A 19,500-nucleotide genomic window follows, 5' to 3' on the forward strand; every position below is an offset into this window, starting at 1 on the left:
TTAGTCTATTGTATAATTTACAGTGGTTGAAATATGAGCAAAGGTCCTGCATTTAGGCACATTGTAAACTTTATAGGAAAATCAATCATTAGAAAACCTTTCGGTGAGAATATGAAGATTTGTAATAAGTGAAATACAAAATAAATACATCATTAACTTAAATACCTTACTAATAAATTACTAGAGGCACCGTGGCTTTCTTGAACAATATCTATTAGAGTGAACAGGAATCCTTCATATCTTGACACGGCTCCAATTTCTGTGCCCATCTGGTGACTGGCTCCTTACGAATTCTGTGGGTCTTATATTTTTATTCCATTGGTACCTTTCATGTAATGCCTTGAGAAACCTCATGATCTCAAACTAAAATGACCAGTCGAAATTCCAATACGACTGCAAGACTAGAATGCCAGCCAGTTGTAGGTTTCTCATCTAAAATTCCTCATCCTGTGGTGAAGAAGGTGTTTTTCTTGACCAAACTTGGCAATTTGGCAAAGTTCTTCAGATGCACATCCACATCCCGCTCCAGAACTGACTCGCATGAGCTTCCAGCCCATTTGGAATGAAGGTGTCTGCACCCACAATGGCTTTTTGTTGCTTTATCTGCTCCCTGAAAGAGGGCTGGGCAAAAAGATAATTCAACCATATCTTAACGCATAAATCCAATTGGTAACAGCATAAAGCTCCATTCAGAAGGGCAGGCGTTGAGCCCACAGGCCCTCCTTTCACTGCATGATGATTCATATGGAGTGTTTGACCCTGCTGCAGATAGCAGAGCCTCACTCCAATCAGTGATCCCATTGCCTGGTTCTGTGAACTTGATCCTAAGCTGGATACTTGTCCTTGAGGAACGAGAAGTCCCGCACAGACCGGTCGATCCAGTTCATGTACTCCCGGCAGACCACATAGCCCCTCACCTTTTTCTGGAATGTGGAGATGCTGAGGGAGGCTGCCATAAGGGGGTCGGTTAGTGGAGGCTCAGCGATGCCCATCCGTTTCATGATAGTGACCAGGTTGCTGAGGATCCCATCAATGTTGGCCTGAGCCGTCGTCAGGAGGGTCAAGAGGGAGGCCTTGTCGGGGTTCAAGCTACGCTGGTCATCCTGGACAAGCTGCAGAAACTCAGAGAGAGTGGTGTAGGCACTGAGGCTCTTCGTCAGCCGGTCCGCGTCGCTCAGGGTACGCCATGCCTTGTAGGGGATTGCAGCAATGGGCAGGCCGGTGATCTGTAACTCAGGGGCGCTGAATCCTGGGTCACTGAATGGGCTTCCTTGGAAGGTCAGCTGCAAAAAGACAAATGCAGAAATGTGTTAAATTGTATTCTCATCCAAGTAGAATTCAAGAGGCCTGTGGGCTAGCTGTGAATGAGGCTTGAGAGAGATGGTAACGCTGGAGACTGACTGAGGCTGATAGCAAAGAGTGAGGCTGGAAACATTGGCCATAAGCGGGGCTGGAGGCTGTGAGCAAGTCTGGAGCATGTGAATTAGGTAGACGGCTGGAGTGCTGCGAGTGAGAGCGGTCACCACCAGGCAGACCATGAGTTGTGAGGCAGAGGCCGTATGCTAATGCTGGAGAGTATGCGTAAAGGTCAAGAAGGTTGGGGTGAAGAAGCCGGCTGTGTGTTAGATTGAGGGAGTGAAAACCCTGGATTTTTTCTCAAACACTCAGAGCTGGAAGCAATCGCCACCCCGTGAGGGAGTGACACTCGGGCTCCTGGAGAGCCTTACACCCAGGAGCTGGGGTATGCAAGAGTTCTTGGTGATGCAAGTTACGCCTTAAAAACAGAAAATAGAAACGGGGCGATAGGGGTTTCTTGTTATGATGGCAGAGAAGCGAGAGTGGAGGGTGCGACTATGGATGTGGGAAGAATTAAGGCTAAGAGGGTGCAAGAGGTTAAAGGTAGGGATAGAGTCCTTGAGTGAGGGTGTGGATAAAGTTTATTGCTGTGAGATGGGAGGCTATGAGAGCTGTGTGAAGGCACAGGTAAAGAGCGCCAAAAACCGTGCAAGGTAGAGGCATGGGGGGGTGAGAGGAATGGGGGGAAATGCGTGCAAACCAGTGTGCCAAAATGGTGCGCTCACAATTGGCACAAATGGGTAACCTTCAAACTAGCCAATCCTTGGGGGGGATTCGGCAGATAAAAGCAAGTTGCCGGTAAGGCAGGTCATCTTGTGAGGGGCAGCAGCACAGCCCCCCCAACACACACACAAACAACACCTGTGTTGGTGTCCTGATGGAGTCTTTTAAACCCATCCTAAATGGCAGAGACATAGGGCAGGTCTTCAGTCACAGGGATCTGACGTCCAGGAGGAGAGGGTTAAGGCAGTGAACAAGAGACAAAGCGGAAAAGAGGACAGCAAAAGGCAAATCCGGGGCCGATGAGCCCAGAAGAGGGGCTGGTAATAACTCTGCAGTAAAGGTACAGCATAGGTGGGTGTTTGGGTACCAAGTAACACAGACTCGGCACTCGAAATCCTGGCCAAGGGGCCAGACACATGAAGCAAACGGACCAATGGTAGTTGAAGCCAGGACTGCAGGGTACGAGAAACAGTTTAAAAAAACACCCCAACTGGTAACAAAGTGAAGAATGCAAAGAGACTAATGTGACTGAATCACGATGCTAAGTTTGAAATGATGTCACCGCCTGCGAGCGGCTACCTGACAAGGTGTGCTATATGACTAATGAACAGGGTCAAAGATACCCCACGGTATGTCGCCGGTTGGGGTCACCCAGTGGCCCCAAGGCTGTAAACAGACCGGGGCTGGGAGCGGAGCCGAAGGCAGAGATGGAGGCCGACGGCTAGGGCGGGTGTGGGGCAAGGCTGGGTGCTAGGCTGGGTGCTGGACTGGGTCAGATCGCGGACTGCGGGCCAGGTGGCTGACATGATGGATGGAGCTCCTCCGTCAGTCGAGGGCATGAGCATGAATTTTTTGGGTCTGACACAGGTTGGGACGGAGAGTGAGAAACGAGATTCAAAATGGTGTAGGGGCGGTGATGGAAGGCATGGCTGAACAATACTCCGAATCAACCGGGGAGCTACAGGCCGTGACTGAGGTCAAAGGATCAAAATGCTGCGATGGACCCGGGGGCGGAGTCAGTCTGAGGGCTCGGAGGCTGTGATGGAGGCGGGCAGTGAGTGACGGAGTCTAGGCGGCGAATAATGCTGAGGGGTGTGGCTCGAGGCTGTAGGTGTGAGGCCAGGACCGCGACTGGGAATATGGAGCCTGTGAGGAAGGTTTGACGTGAGTCAGTCTGGATGTTGTGAAACCGGAGGCTATGAGCTAAGAAAAGGGAGACCGCCCTGTTGGCTTTCACAATCACCCACTGAGAGATGGATCCAGGCCAGACTCCCTGGGTGAGAGGGGGGGGGGGGGGGGGGAGCGCGCCTTCTGCCCGGGAGTCAGCAGACACCTTGCTACCTCAGGCGCTGTAGACCGCGCGAGGCAACAGACGGCTGGGATTGGGAACAATTCTTCTCGTGAGTGGGCCTCGGGCTCTCTGGGCGAGACGCTTATGATGAGGGCTGCGTGCTCATGGCCCCTGTGTGAAGGTGAGATGTGCATGCCCCCAGCGGGAGGGCGAGGTTCTCATGGTCTCTCCAGGGTGAGACTTTGCCCCCTGTGTTAGGCTCTGTTCAGCCCTGTTATGTATGAGTGAGAAGCGCCGGATTCGCGGTTTCTGCTAATCGCTCACATGACAACACTGGAAAGACGTCACAGGGAGTTTCTGCAGCGGAAAAAGAGAAATCCTAGTTGCTCGAGGGCTTCCCTACATCAGCCCACATAAGAAGGCTGAGCAAGCGCTTCGCTCACATCAAACTGAGTAATGGTACCACCAGGGCTATAAGTGGAATGAAAAAAAGGGGGGTCTCAAAGGGGCGGGCCCGATGTATTTAAGGGCGTGGCTTAAAAACGGATCAGCTAAAAACCTTTGCTTAGCTGGCATATTGTGCCTCCGGAGTGGTATTTTGCTGTTAATATCACTGCATCCAGAAATGAGATACAACAAGTAACATTATAACTACAAAAAGACAGTGCTATTGCCTTTGCCAGTGGTTGTTACTTGCATTAAATAAATAAATAAAAACTATGGCTTGTTGTATATAATATTGAAAATGCTTCATTTCTGAAATGATGAGACTGTGAACGAAGTAAAACGAGCCTTTTTAAACTTACATCAAAGACTTTAAGCAGTAGTACCCTGCAAAGTTAAGATTTTTTTTCACCCTGAGAGTTGGGCAAAAACTGAGAGCCGGAGAGGGGCCCGTCTCAGCACCGACTTTTAATAACTGCTGGTGGTGAGCATCGGCAGGACCCGGCACAGTCTGGTTAACACGTTATTTCCAGAATTTACTAAGAGATGGCAAAACCTTTGGCACCAAGCGCTATTTAGAAATATTTTTTTGTTAATGTCCAGTTAGCATGTTATGGCTATTTCTTATTCTACATCTCTCCTAAATGCTATCACTGGAATGATAACCCCATGGCAAGTGAAGTTGGCATCAACTGTCTTCTGTCGCATTCGAAAAGCACTGGCGCGAAGCGACCCTGGAGGTGCCCGGAGCATCCCAAGGATCCTACAGACATCCTTGTATTTGCTCTGTCCCTTTGTGATACCTTTATAATACTGTTCGCAAATACAGGTGCTACTATTACCTAAGCTAGTGGTACCATTGTATGGACCATGAACGGATAAAAAGCGGAGTTAGCCCTGTTGGGGTCCTAATCGCTGACCTGCAGGACATACACATCGGCCATCAGCAGCTGTTCAGCTGGATCACATTGCCAAGAAACACCACAAATACTCCCCTGCATCGCCTCATCAGAGGACACATCATTGGGCCCTTGGTCTGCGGGTGGGATAACAGGATGTCAAGGCGATTTCACTCAACTTGTTTGTGATCTCTCTCTGGGACCTTTTGTGCTCAACCCTCATTGGTGAATATGCTGACCACTACCCCAGCAATGCCAGGTCTACGGGCATGGGCGGGTTGTTAAGGGGAGCTTCTTCATACTGTGCTGGAGCTCTAGACATGTTATCGGATGTCAAGGCCTTAGTCATGGTGCCAAAAGGATTTGAAGGTCCTAGACGGGGTGTTAATGGATTTCTCTGAGCCCTAGACAGGATGTTCACAGGGTCTGGAGACCCTGTGCATTATGGTATGGGATGCTTATTATTATTATTATTTTTTGAATTTATATTGTGCATCGGCTACCCAAAGGGGTTTCCCGGCCTTAGGCCCTGGATGTGATTCAAAGACCCTCATGACATAGTACTGGATGCAGAGACCCTGGAAAGAATTCTAACAGGATTTGAAGACACCCAAGTACTGCACTATAGGATATGAAGCCCCTAGATCTGGGATTAAGGGTTATGAAGGCCTCAGCTTGGTAAGAGTTTTACAACCACAGTCACTGTGCTAATAAGCTACAAAGGCCCTGAAACGTGACACTCGTGTTAAAAGGTTTAAACTATCAAAGATATAAGCTAAAGAGATTTAAGGACCCTAGAAATGGTGTTAACAGGTATTGAAGGCTTTAGATGTGGTGGTAACAATGGAGCGTGAAGACCCCAGATGAGGTGTTAATAACATTTTTGAAACTCTGAAAGTGGTATGAATTGGGTATGAAAACCCTTGACATGGGACTATCAGGGTCTCAAGGCCCTAGATATGGTGTGACCAGGATTTAAAAACCACAGTTGTAGTTTTTACAGGATGGACCCATGATTTTAAAAGGCCAAATAAGTGCTGATAAATTAACGCAAAGCCCCATCCCTCCCTCTCGTGCACCCTTTAATAAAATTGTATTTACTTACGTAGGTGCTTAGGAGAAGTGGCGTGCCCCCCTGCAGTCGCGACACCTGGTTGAAAGTCTGAGCAATGACCGCTGCAGCCCCTTCAGGTACTGGTGCTGTCTGGGCCATGGAAAGGAAGCTTCCAGACACAAGCATGCAGAAGGCTGTGGAGTGGAAAAAGATAAGCATATAAATAAGAAAACATTTTTTGACTGAAATTCTTTTTGAACTTATACTTGTTATTGAACACATTCGTCGAGAAATAATGCATTCCACAGAAAATTACAATTTAGTCGAAAAGTTATTCATAGAAAAGCTGGCGGCTTGGTGTTTAGTTTTTAAGACCCATTGTTTCACCACCAATAACGGATGGCCTTTTATATTTTTTTCATTCTTCTGAACTGAACTCCAGCTGAAACTAACACCCTACTCAGCTCTAAAAATTCAATGAAAATGCACGCTTTACTTTTTAAAATTGTTCTTTTTCCCATCTGAATGTTCTTTAGCTGTGGGGGTCTACAGTGGTCCCCACCTGTCATGTTATAGGGAATTTGTTGAGCGCACATACACCAAAAGGTCTCTTGGCGCCACTTGCACGCTTACTTCGCTTTTGGAGCCTGGCCAGTACTAGAAAATGTCACTCCCAAAGTGCCTATGACCCGCGGCTCACTTTCATTCACAACTCTCTCTTCTGTATCTCTTTCCTTTCACGTCTTAAAAAAAGACTTTCACTTGAGTTATCTCTAAGGCACTCCAAAGCCGGCGGCTGGTAGCATGCGTCACCTGAGGAGATTCCTCGTCTATAACAGCATGCCTGGGCAGAGCACACCGCCGTATAGACACACAAGACTCATAACATTATGTCACGCCATCCTCGAGGGGCATGTTAAACACTGGGAGCTGCACTCTTTATAAACCCCAGCACATGACATAGTATACCATAAACAACACATACTACGTCACAAAATAACGTTACGCATATGACAACTAAACATAACAGACTCTAACTGGAGCCAACACAAATAGTATATTACATATTAGACCAAAACACAAAAATCCGGCAAACAGTCAAATCATTTCTCCCTCCTATACTAGCATTTTATCAGCCACCACCGAGGTTGTCTGCTGGAACTCATGAACATGCACGCAGCTCAGAAGTTCCCTGGCCTCTGGGATGCCCTCTCTCCAGACATCAGAACGCAGACTACTACTGCCTGACGACCCAAACATAAAGAAACTTATGAAAACCAAGGCAGCTAGTGAGCAACGACTGAGCGCCCTGTAGGCAGCGACTGAGAAAACTGGACTCTGCGTGCGGACCACACCGTGTTTTATCTGTGTCCAGCAGGTGTTTACTGCCACAAGCGCCTTGAATATCAATCCATTCTTAGTGTGCGCTGGAAGACCTACCCCACGAGGCACTGTAAATCAGAAATATCTAAAGAGTCATGCAATATGTATCTGTACAGAACAGTGTTCTGATATGAGCACTAAACAGAATTCCTCAAATAAATGAATGTCCTGCAAAGCAGATACACCAACAAACTATATCACTGGTTACAAAATCTTGTTTTCTATGATACTTAGAGTAACACTTGTTACAGTCTGTGGGAGCTTTCAAGAACAGGTGTTAGTAGTATATGCATTAACGACGCGAGCTTGCCTGAACTCCGTATGGTGTATACCTATGTACACAGTTCGGTATATAGTTATAGCTCTATATGCATAGCTTAATTCACAGCATACCATAAAGCATAATCTACACTAGTTTAACATGCCACATGGCAGAAAGGAGGCGTAGGATAAAATGTAGCGCCCAGGTGGTGAAAAAGTCTCATCTGTTATTATTTAAGTGCTCCTAAGTTGCCAGGCTGACTGCGGTTGCATGTAAAGCTAACCCACTCTGCCTGCCCCGTAGCGGCGCATACTCACTGAGAGGTGCACCCAGGACAGCGCTAGCGTGCTGCCGCATGTCCGCCTCAGGGCGCTGGCTGGGCTGGCAGGGGACTGGCAAGAGGCTGAGATGGGGCGCGCTGGCCGGGCTTGGACTGTCTGATTGTCTCCCCATGCTTCTTGGGGGCCCTTTATACCCCTGCCATCCGTGACCCACTCCATGTTTCCGAATTCCCCTGAACACGCCTTCGCCACCCTGCACCGCGCCGTGTCCGGGCACACACCTGAGGGGGGGGCACCCGCCGTCTTTTAAGTTCCTGCTTCCTCGAAGAGGGCGGCCGGTGACCTCACACTCCCCAGGGGCCGCCTTTAGGGGCGGAAAGAGGAATTAAAAAAACAAAAGGAGCGCGGCTTGAATGGACGCGACTCACCCTGCACGCGCGTGCGAGTGAGTGCGTGTCTGAGTGTGCGCGCGTGGGCGGCGCTCGCGGCCCGGCGTGTTCCTAGCGGATTCCTGAGCGATGAAGCAGGCCGCCGGGGCGGGGCCGGGGACATTCCCGGAGTCCTCGTGCGCCATGCGGAGCCGGCCCGCCAGCGCCGCCCCGTGGCACGGGCGCGCTACGGCACTCCACGTGGACGTCTGCTCTGTGCGCTCGCGCTGGTGCTGTACAGCGCGTGGCACCGCTGGGTGATGAACGCCTGATGAGTCCACGCGCCAGAACCACCTGTTTCCCAGCGGGCAGCACCAACTGGTCCAGCATAACGTTACAAAACACTCGTAGCCGTAGCACAGGGCAACATAACTCAGTGTAAGGTGGCAAAGCAGTGAGCATGGCACGGCAAAACACTAAACTTACATATAATATAGCATTCCAAAGCACCATTGTAACATATCTGCATATGTTTTATATTCTTTTCATCAGTAATAAGTGGAAAAGTAACAATAACAAAACTGAACCGTACTCCATCTACACCATTGTGTGTGTAAAGACGTATTTTCAACGCTTTAAAACAGTCCCCTCTCTGTGCGCTACATAAACAATTCTATCAAGAGGCACTTAAAGCAAGTTGTCCCATTGACACTGCTGATCCTACCTGGGTTCCCGCTCTATGGTTGCGCTGTCTGTAGTAGTCCGGTGCTTTGCAGGCCGGGGCACTCTGCAGCCGTCAGGGAGCGGTGGGAGGCACAGGTGAGGAGAAGAGGGAAAGGAGCTGAGTAACGAGGGAGTGGAGTTTGCAATGGGGTGACGACGGCAGAAAAGAGGAGCGGGAAGGGGGCTTTGCAAAGCCGGAGCGTGGCGTGGACGTCTGCGCTGTGATACGGGTCCCGCCACGGCGGACTGCAGTTCATAGCTGTTGAGAGAAGGCAGCAAGAGAATGAAGTAAACAGCACTGAGCTCTCAGAATAAGAGGGAATGGGAGGGATATATTTATCTGCTTGAGTCTGCTGCTGGTGAAGTAGGAGGGGGCAGGTTGAAAGGAGGCACGGGAAGAGAAGGAACCAGGGGTTAATGCGAGAGAAAGAAAAGGAAAGTAAGGAACATGAAATGACAGATAAATACAAGAAAGCACTAGAGACTGGAAGCAAGATATGACTCGAGAAAAACAAGAGAGGAAAGGATGGCGATAAAAAAATATGATAGAAAACTTAGGTGTGATACTAGGGGATAAAGCAAAAAGGAGAAAAAAAGCAGAGCAAGGTAAACGCGTGAGTGATATAAGAAATAAAGAAAATGATCACTACGATGGAAGAAACATGATGCAAAGGAGTAAAAAGAGGACATTAATAGATCAAAAAGAAGAAAAGAATGTGAAAGAATGAGCGTCAGAAAAAAGGGACAGAAGCAGTGGAGAGAACTGAAGAAATGAGTTCACTAAAATACAAAGACATTAAGAAAGAAAGAAGGAAGAAAAAGCATAAAAGCCAATGAAATAAAGAGAAATAAAGTAAAAAACAAGGATGAGTAAAGAGAAAGATATTCACTGAGAAAGAAGGAACAACAAATCGATAAAAACAATTACGTAGCAGATACAGAAAGAGAATAAGAACAATTCCAAACATACAAAAAGAAAGAAAAGGAAAATCGAAAGGGACAAAAGTTGAACAGATGTCTTATAAACTAAAAGTTCACCAAACCTCTCAGTAATGGTTCCATGATCAACGTAATACGAATTGTTTTTAGTGGATTCCTAAATTGTGATTTAATGACATTTGCTTGCTTTGATTTTCATGCTGATGTTCAATCTTTTTATAATAATGTTAATTAATCTTATAATATCAACGTTTACATACATACTTTACTTAAAAGTTCATCAGAGGAAGAGAATGAACGAGTACGCTTTACTGTTCCACAAAAAGAGAACAGGCATTGGCAAAGACAGTTGGAGGTCTTGGCAGTGAAATCTATTGGATTTTGTTAGATAACAAAGTCAGTTCTGGAAATGGAAAATAAATGCACAGGAGTCCAGCTGTTGCAGCAGATAGGGGATGGGGTCACACGAGGTGGAGTGACGCATAGCATTTACTGACAGTCAACTTAGCACATTTATTTTTAAGAACTCTTCTCAAAAGACATTCGCAATAAGGCCATATTTAATAGTTAACCATTTTTGACTTGTTTGATTGGCCACAGGCTGCATTTTGAAATATGTTATGGGTTAAGCCACCTGCTGCTGAAATCTTTGTTTAATCTGCAGTTTCCAGGGTATAGTTACAGTAAAATAACTCTGACAGTTAATACAATCATCATCACCATCAAAACTACTTTATTCTGACCATAGCATAGTATTTTATCTTTGCTGTGTCTTTTATGGTCATAAAAGACACAGCAAAGATAAAGATAAAAGTTGTTACAAAGGAGATAGCATAAAACCTTCCTGTGAAGAGGACATTCTCACACACAAGAACACACAAGTGTAAACACACAAGTGCAAAGACATATTGGGTACAGCTGTGCGCTAACTACCCATCTCCACCCTTATATTAAGAAACAGGGCTATAAAAACACATCCCGAATTTAAGGTGTAAAAAATCACATCAACACAAATTCAAAGGGATATGCCTAACCTCTCTCAATTTTCTCTTTGATATAAAAAAAGGTCCTGGATATAGCGCTAACAGCGTTAACATACATAGCTTACAGGTTAGTCATCAGACGCACAGGAAATTGGGAAGAATACATCTAGTCTTTCCCTGCTGGCTCTCCCTTAAAAACTCTCCTTCATAAAAGTGCAAATCATGCTAAAGTGTATTTTTTAAAGGAATTTCACAGTGAGATCATATCCGAATCAAGACTAGAAGTGCCTGAGAATCTTTGACTATTTACAGGTCACAACGCAAACTTTTTCCTTAACTTCAATGCTTATGTAATAAACATCAAGACAGAACAACAATAGGAAATGCATTCTCTCCTGGTGGTTCACACAAAATCTTCCCACGAGTATTGGGAGGAGAAACCGTTTCTGAAGGTAGTATACAGGGTGCAAAATAACATGAAATGTTTGGTTGACTGATGTGATCTCCTATCACATGGGCAGCAGGGTAGTGAAAGAATCCAGATGCCTGTGACCAGAACGGCCACTAAATGATGCATAGTGTTTAACCTCAGGTGGGTAAGTTAAAATCTGTGCTCTGGTGTCTGTGCTCGGGTTAAATAAGGCCCTATACCTTGAACGGTTGAGAGTGTCACATAAGCTTGAACTTTTACTGAGCAAAGCATTTTCGTAGACCTGGCCTCTTCTTTCTTCACAGGATACTTTTCCTTAACCTGGCCATTAGAATATAACTTTATCTTCCCGCCTCACCGTTGCTTTTTGCCCTGTATTTGGACCCACTACTTCGGAGGTTGGAATGCAACATCAATTTCCCCTCAGATAATATGCATGGCAGCGAGTACAAAGCATTTGCCTATGCAGATGATGTGGCCATTATTACCCCAGATCCAAGTAAGGCCATTGAGGAAATCGAATTGGAGGCAAGAAAGTTCAGGGCAATTTCAGGATATTCGATAAACAAAGGGAAGACACAAATAGTTAAAAACAATTTTACAGTGTATCAGGAAGAGAGGGTAGTCCCAGTGGCAGTATATTTAGGGATCAGGGTAACATCAGACATGGGCAGCCTGGTAGAGATAAATATGGAGCCATTAATAATTAAAGTCAAGCAGGACCTTTAAAGGATACATAATCTGCATCTAACTCTTGTGGGGCGCATCAATGTCATCAAAATGCTTATATTACCGAAGTTGTTGTATATATTTAGAGCAATCCCATTATTTTTTGAGCATGCCTGGTTTAACAAACTGGAACTGATACTGAACAGATTCATTTGGGCAGAAGGGAAAACAAGGAGGGCGTATCGACACATCACCCTATCAAGAGAAAGAGGCGGGTGGGGGGTTCCAGATTTTAGGCTTTATTATTGGGCGGCAGCACTACAATACTTTCAGGGACTAATAGGGGGAGGAAGAGACGGAAATGGGCAGACTGGGATTAGGCCTTCAAGTAAAAATGTATATATTGCACTGTTGGGTAGGGATGCAGAGAACTGTTTTTTAAACACCATTGATTTTAGCTATTTTAAACACACTAGGTTTAAGACTTTACAAGCAGCGTATAAGATCTGGAGGGCGTTCACCAAAAAAGTTGGGCTAGGCAGATACAACAGGTATACCCGTATGACAACTAATGCCTCTCTACCGGGGGAAATATTCAGGGATTCAGTTATGATAGACTGGGAGAGCAGCGGCATACGGAAAATTGGGGATCTACTTGGCCAGGGGGGTATGCTCCAGTTTCAGGAGCTACAAACTTAAGTTTAATATAAACAGTAGGAGTTTCTTTAAGTACTTACAGGTGAGAAGTTTTTTTGCCAGTAAACAAGGTGGACCGCTGGGATTTGGTCACAATCGAATATTAGATAGCGTAGAGAGTAGTGGGAACTGCTCAATTAGACAGTTATACGCTGAGTTGAATGTACTTAAAACAGCATATCTTCTTAGGTAGAATTACTCAAAGTGACTTCCAAACACCTTCTGATATAAAAAAAATGATTCAGCCTCATAGCTATTAAACCAAAGCAAAAAAATTACAGTGGTTTTTTTTCATGTATTAGAAGGTTCTTCTTGTTTTTGCTTTGGTTGTCATAGTTATAGGCTACTGAGTCATCAGACATGACAGACCAGGTCGAATTAGTGGCTAGCTAGCTATCATCCACAGAGAAGAAATTCAGCTCAATGCCCTTGGGACCATGAGATACTCGACCTTCAAAAACACAGAGTTGATCTCACAACGAAAGGCACCACTCCTACCAAACTCCCCACCATCTACCACCCACCCGTCAATCGCATACTCTTCACAAAAAATGAACCAACATAATAACACAGTTCTCCCTAACTGACACCAGCGACATGTTCCTATGTGATTTCAACCTGCACTGGAATGACATTGGAGATGCCACAGTCCGTAACCTAATAACCCTTCTGGGAATAAACAACTTGAAGCAACTCTGCAACAAACTGACCAACAACAAAGGCTCTACTCTAAATCCAATTATACCAGAAGTGAACTTGCCTCCCTTCGATTCATTATGCCCATCGACTGGTGGGACCACCATCTAATAATGTTCAAAGGGAGAGGTGTGGTGCAGTGGCCAGGGCGGCTGACTCCAGAGAGCAGGGCTCACTGTTCGATACCCAGCTCCGGCGGCAGCTCAGCTCAGCACTATGTGATTCTGGGCAATAGCTCACTTAAACTCCCCAATGGCCCCCACCGCCTTTAAACCTTTAAGGGGTGAGTATTTCACGCTTTACAAATTCCGGATTTAGATTTAGTTTCACAGCCCACCTCATGTCTGACAAACATTCAGCAAGCCTAATCATTGGACAAGATAGATCAAACAAATCCCACTAATATAGCTGGAATCCAAGATCAGCACCTAATTACATGTGAAACCTCTCACTCACACAGTAGATGACCTCACTGCCCACTATAGCTCAGTGATGACAGATGTTCTTCACCAAATGGCACCGCTCAAACTAAAGAAAATTCCAATCTAGATCCTGGTACAACTTTGATCTGAATAAAGAGAGGAGACAACTGAGACAAAGCAAAAGATTATGGAGACAGAACTCATCCCTGGCACTCCTCTCGCTTCTAAGACCCGAACGGCTCTCCTACAAGAAACACATATTTAGGGAAAAGGCCACATTCTTTTGTAACCAACTTGACTGGTCGAAGAATAGACCTAAGGAGCCCTTGAATATAATCAAGCAACACACTACCCTTGCCCCCATACACAAAATAACAGCTATGAAGAAATAGCCAACATTTTCACTGACAAAGTTGCAAAAATTGAACAATTTCTTTATTGCCCAAGAAACTAGATGTACTAAACTTTCCTCGATCACTATCTAACTCCATAAATTCCTTGGGTATCACCATGGACAAAAAACATATCAATGAAGGAACTCTCCCCAAACATCTCTGCTGTAACCCCTCCTTTCCTGGTTTCAAGTGAGACCTATTCTTAAAAGGAAGTTAGTACCCCATAAATATGGTGTAAATTTATCAACAGTCCATATGTGAGCTAGCATTTCCCTATCAATGACCAAATACTAGCACTCATGCTGTTTCAATTTACGGGATACAAAACCAATGGTGTGGTCATCGCTATATTTGCCTTGTGACAACACCTCCGCCACCCTCAAACTGCTGCCACCAACAATAAGACACCTTTTTTTGCTCGGAACAAAAGATTTAAAAAGAGAAACCTGCATTAAGAGTGACTTAATAGATGCAAAAGCCTGTTCCTGCTCCCTGCCCCACAAAAATATAGCATTTGTTTTGTAGATTTTGGATAGGTTCAGCAATAGTTACAATATTATGAATAAACAGCATAGAATTCACACATTCCCATAAAAGCTAGCAATTGATCACAATCTGTAGGTGTAGGTACCTTCTCAATTACCTCCAACAATCCTGATCTGGGTTTGAGCCCCTCCCCAGTGATCATGTGACCTAGATACTCAACCATACCCACACCAAAACACACACTTCTCCTCCATAAGCTTAACACCTCTGTCTTTAAAGGCATTGAACACCCATTTCAATATTTCCAAATGTTCTTCCTTTGGTTTCTCCAAGAATCAAAACATCATCTTGAAATACCAAGACTCCCTCGATACCACTTAAAGTCTGACCCATCAATCTCTGGAACACCACCACCATCGAACCTAGACAAAAGGGCATTGGGCGAAACTGAAACTCCCCATTAGGTGTAACGAAAGCAGTTAGATGTTGTGATTCTTCAGCAAGCATCAGCTGGTGATATGCAGACCGCAGCTCAAGCTTTGAGATCAGATAAAGTTGATGCCCGTCAGCGTGGTAACCGTATCCTCAAATAACTTTTCTTATGTTCAGCCACAATAGGTGAAAGCCACAGAGAAGATTCCACAGGTTCTATCACACCTTCTGCACACATTTTCTATAACAGAACAGTTAATTCTCTTTGTACGCTTAACAATGCTGATCTAAGTTTATGCTTGACTGGTTCATATCCTTCCTTAGCTTTGATAACATGTTCAAAATCCTTTATTGCTCCCAAGTCCTCAGAAAATGAAAACATGCGTGTAGACAATCTGCCCTCAGCTCTTAAAGATGCTACTTATATGTCTGTGGTTTCATTAGCTTGTTGTTCTCGATAGAAGAATTGATGACTTCTGACTACTAACTTTGGTCGAGTTGAGACATTTTTTTCTAGTCTTTTCACTACTTCTTCATACTCATCCAATTAATCTTTGATCTCATCAGACACAAATAAAGGGAAGTGTTCAAAAACTTCTTGTCCCTCCAAACCAAGGGAGTGCTCCAGAAGCCATAATTGTCTGTCAGGTTTAAGCTTAAAAACATGTTACGCTCCAAGGTATGCATTATAAGCCCTGAATAATTCTTTCCATCTGATGGGAGGTTACCCTAGATATTGAAGGAATGGTGGTGGAGGATTTATGGATTGCATTTTGAAATGCATGCAAAAAGAATAGCATCCAGAGTAAAATAATATACATCATTTAACAGTTCAAAGGTGAATACCCAATCCAAAACGGCCACCCTAAGTCAATATTAAAACAGTATGGGTGAATACCCAATCACACATGGCCTTTGTGCCAGATTCACTGCCCCCCCAAAAATTACAGATCAAAAATCAAGCATGACATGAATGATTAACCAGTATTTCTCAAATGCCAGTGGGCGGACGGCAAGCGCAACTAGAACGTAGGTGTCAGTAAATGACTTGAAAATGCTGGACAGATGCCCACTTCAAAATGGCTATCTAAAATGCCCGTAAACGTTAATGAGTAACTTGAAGATGCTGGGCGGATACCCAATCCAAAATGTCCATTGGTGTCTTGAACTTCAATAAGACGCTTGTTAAAGGGTAGTCCCTCTTCTACTTTAATGAACTACTACCGCTGCCCCACGAAATCTGAATTTGCCTCACCATGAGGTCCGTGCTGTGTGTCTCAGTCGGAAACTTGTAACACATCACAACTCCAGACCTGCTGATAAAGGAGTTCGTCACCGCTCATTGCCCATGTTGCAAGGGGGGAAAGTAAAGCCAGTGGAGGCCGAGGTGAGCGGCAAAACGTAGTTCGCTAGCAGAGTTAAGGGGCAAAGGAAGCAACCAACGAAAAGTCACTACTACCCCAACATTCCAACAACCACCACCCTGACGTCCAGACCATTTCAGAACCCATCTACACCACTGGGTTCTGGAATGCTCAGCCCACAAGAGTACATGCAGGACATAATACTTCTACTCGTTTCTGGGAATTATATTGCCTTGCATTCCACTAATTCCGAATTGTCGTGTGTTCATGAGACGTTTGCAAGAACAACTTGACAAACAATGGAAACAGGCAATAGGATCCTTAGACTATGTAATTGAAGCAACCCCGAGGATAAAAACAGCCATGAACTGGTTGATAGAAGAAGCCATTTCACTGGGGTTAACATTCCTCAACAAGCCGCCACATTTCATTATGATAACAGGTGGATGTATAGGGAGCTCATCTACGGGAACTTAAAGTGAGTGGAAAAATGGTTGACTTCACTAATTTGGGGGCATACCTGTAGGCACATCGGCAACTGCCTCCCCTGACTGCTGTAGCTACTGCCTGTCTCCCTCCCGCCGCCGCAGTCCACATCTAACAGCGGCCGCAGTATGGAGGGGGCTCACGGACTTCCGGACCACAATACACAGAGCCCCCCACGGCGGAAGCCGCCGCCACCGTCATTTCTCGGGGAAACATCCTTTACAACGCAAATTTTACCACTCAGTGCTTTTACATCGCAACTTTTACAACGCAAACCATTACAACGCATTGCGCTGGGGGGCGCTCTAGGATAGGAAATAGATTTAAATTACTATCCAACACCTTCCCTACTATCCACGGGGACTGGAGTTGGAATAGTAAATTAAACTATTCACTATCCAGCACCCCTCAACACTATGCGTTGTAAAGGCATGTGTTATAAAAGTTGCGATGTAAAAGCATGCGTGGTAAAAGCATGCGTTGTGATGTCATACATCCTCATTTCTCGCGCCAGGAGGCGCATAAGAAGGAGCACAGCCCCGGTGGAGTGGGGGACTTCACTAATTTGGGGGCATACCTGTAGGCACATCGGCAGCTGTCTCCCTTGACTGCTGTAGCTGCTGCCTGTCTCCCTCCCGCCGCCGCAGTCCACATCTAACAGCGGCCGCAGTGTGGAGGGGGGCTCACGGTCTTCCGGACCACAATACCCAGACGCCCCGCAGTGGAAGCCGCCGCCACCGGCATTTCTCGCGCCAGGAGGCGCATAAGAAGGAGCACAGCCTCCGCGTTGCGGACCGTCCGGGGCCGAAGGAGGCCGGGCCGGGCCACACCTCTTGGTCGAGCTAGCCAAACAGTGGGACAGACTTGGATATCGAGGCAGGATCTGAGCGGAATGATTCGGATGTGTGTCTTGGGACATTGGGACTAAAACAAAAATGTAAGCTAATTTGTATGTGTAAAATAGTACGGTCACTAGGTGTGAGCAGTTGAATTCAGGGGGTGATAGAGGTGAAAGGTGAAACAGAAATACTCTTAAGGTCCACCCAGAGTGTAGGCAATATGGTTAGCAAGGTTAAAACTCGCTCAGCTAAAGGAAAGACACCATCTCCTTTGCTGCAACAGGTGCAATCTTTAGATAATAGTACATTCATATCCCCCCCTTGCACAGCCAACGACAATTGACCGGATGTTACAAAAAGCGATAGGGGCAGTAGCTAGCGAAATAGAGCGTACTGAGAGGCGGCTGTCTATAACACCTCAAATGGAGCCACCGGTGCCAACACAAGTGCCAGAAATAGAGGTCATGGTAATTTCCCCGCCGTGTCTGATAGACACCCTGGAATGTAATCTTCCCTGTGCCCAGCCGGAAAGTGAGGTTGATAAGGGGGTAGCGGGCCCTAGTAACCCACCACTAACAAATAGGAAACAAAGAGCCAGTCCAAAAAACAATCGAGAAGAAAAGCAGAGCTAGCAACAACCAAAGGACAACACGGGGCACATTAGGGGAGGATAGGGCAGAAAATGCTTCCCAGGTATCTGTACCGCCAATTTGGATGGCGCAAATAGTGATGGATATGCAAGCTCACTTGGAATTATTTATAGTAAACCAAATAAAGCCTCTAGCTAGTAGACTAGACAAAATCCAGAGTGAGGTAAAAAATTGAGGTAAAATACTGGGAACAATAGAGACCGCAAACAATCACATAATTATCCCTGAGGTTGCTCAGGGACAACAGATGGTCTTACAGCCAAATGGGCCAAATGATGGGCAAGCCATAGGGCTGCAGATCTCAAAATCATTAGGCCAACCAGTGCAGCAGGACAGAGCCATGACCGTAGGTGGGCGTGATCCACAGCTAAACCAGGATTTATTGGAACAGCCATTGCCTGCACAAGTAACAAAGCAGGTTGTAACCCCCAGGGAACAAACATTAAATCAGCCAGACCAGGTGTCCACCAAAGTACCCACCAACGCATTGCCCACTATCAACCTACCTCCGGATGCTTGCCCCTACGTAGTAGTCTTGGCAGGGGCACCGGAATTGAAGGGGGAGCAGAACGAGACACACCATGATCTAAAAAATAAGAAAATACACTGGTTGAACCAAAAAAACGCTTGAGAGGGAATGAAAATGGAGAAATACTACATGTTAGGAGGGTCAGTTGGTTGGGCAATAGACGAAAAGATATTGCAGGCAACCGCATTATTGTTCACTTTAGGGACAAGAGAGTAGTGGAGCACATTATAACAAGTGGGATGAGCAACTATGCCAACTGCATTAAACCCCTGCCATTAGGATATTTCTATCCAAGATACTCTGTTCCTCTAGAGGTTTCCAACCAAATAGACAGTTGCATTGATGGGTTTAACCCACATGGGTCTCTAGGTTACCCTCCCCAGGCGGGCAAAGGACGAATAATCAAGGCTTAGCAAGCTGGAGAAACAGGTTCAGCCCTTTGGCGAGGCTAGATGAGAACGACTGACTAACTAGCTCCATGTCACCTGTAGCCCTATCAAAAACAAGTGAGGAGAGAAATGGAAACTCTAGCCATATTGTCTTACAAAAGGCGGGACCAGAAGCATTGCCTATTGCTGTTATCGAGGCCCCTTGGTCCCTAAAGGTTATAGACACACAACTCAAACCTGGGGGGGGGGGAGAACCCACCTAATCCCCCAGTATATTTAACTAAATCTAATGGCGGTAGAGGTCCAGACAT

General features: G+C 45.8%; 1 protein-coding gene across 1 annotated transcript; it reads right to left on the minus strand.

The window, feature by feature from the left end:
- Nucleotides 1–824: 824 nt before the first annotated feature.
- Nucleotides 825–7,769, minus strand: LOC147703704 (cardiotrophin-2-like). Its single transcript, XM_086928946.1, has 3 exons — nt 7,730–7,769; nt 5,819–5,961; nt 825–1,283 (listed from the first exon to the last, which is right to left on the minus strand). Exons 1-3 carry the CDS (start codon nt 7,767–7,769, stop codon nt 825–827), a joined length of 642 nt encoding a protein of 213 aa, XP_086785072.1.
- Between the last annotated feature and the right edge of the window lie 11,731 nt (nt 7,770–19,500).

Source organism: Lissotriton vulgaris, chromosome 7, assembly GCF_964263255.1.
Source record: "Lissotriton vulgaris chromosome 7, aLisVul1.2, whole genome shotgun sequence".
Lineage (NCBI taxonomy): Eukaryota > Metazoa > Chordata > Amphibia > Caudata > Salamandridae > Lissotriton > Lissotriton vulgaris.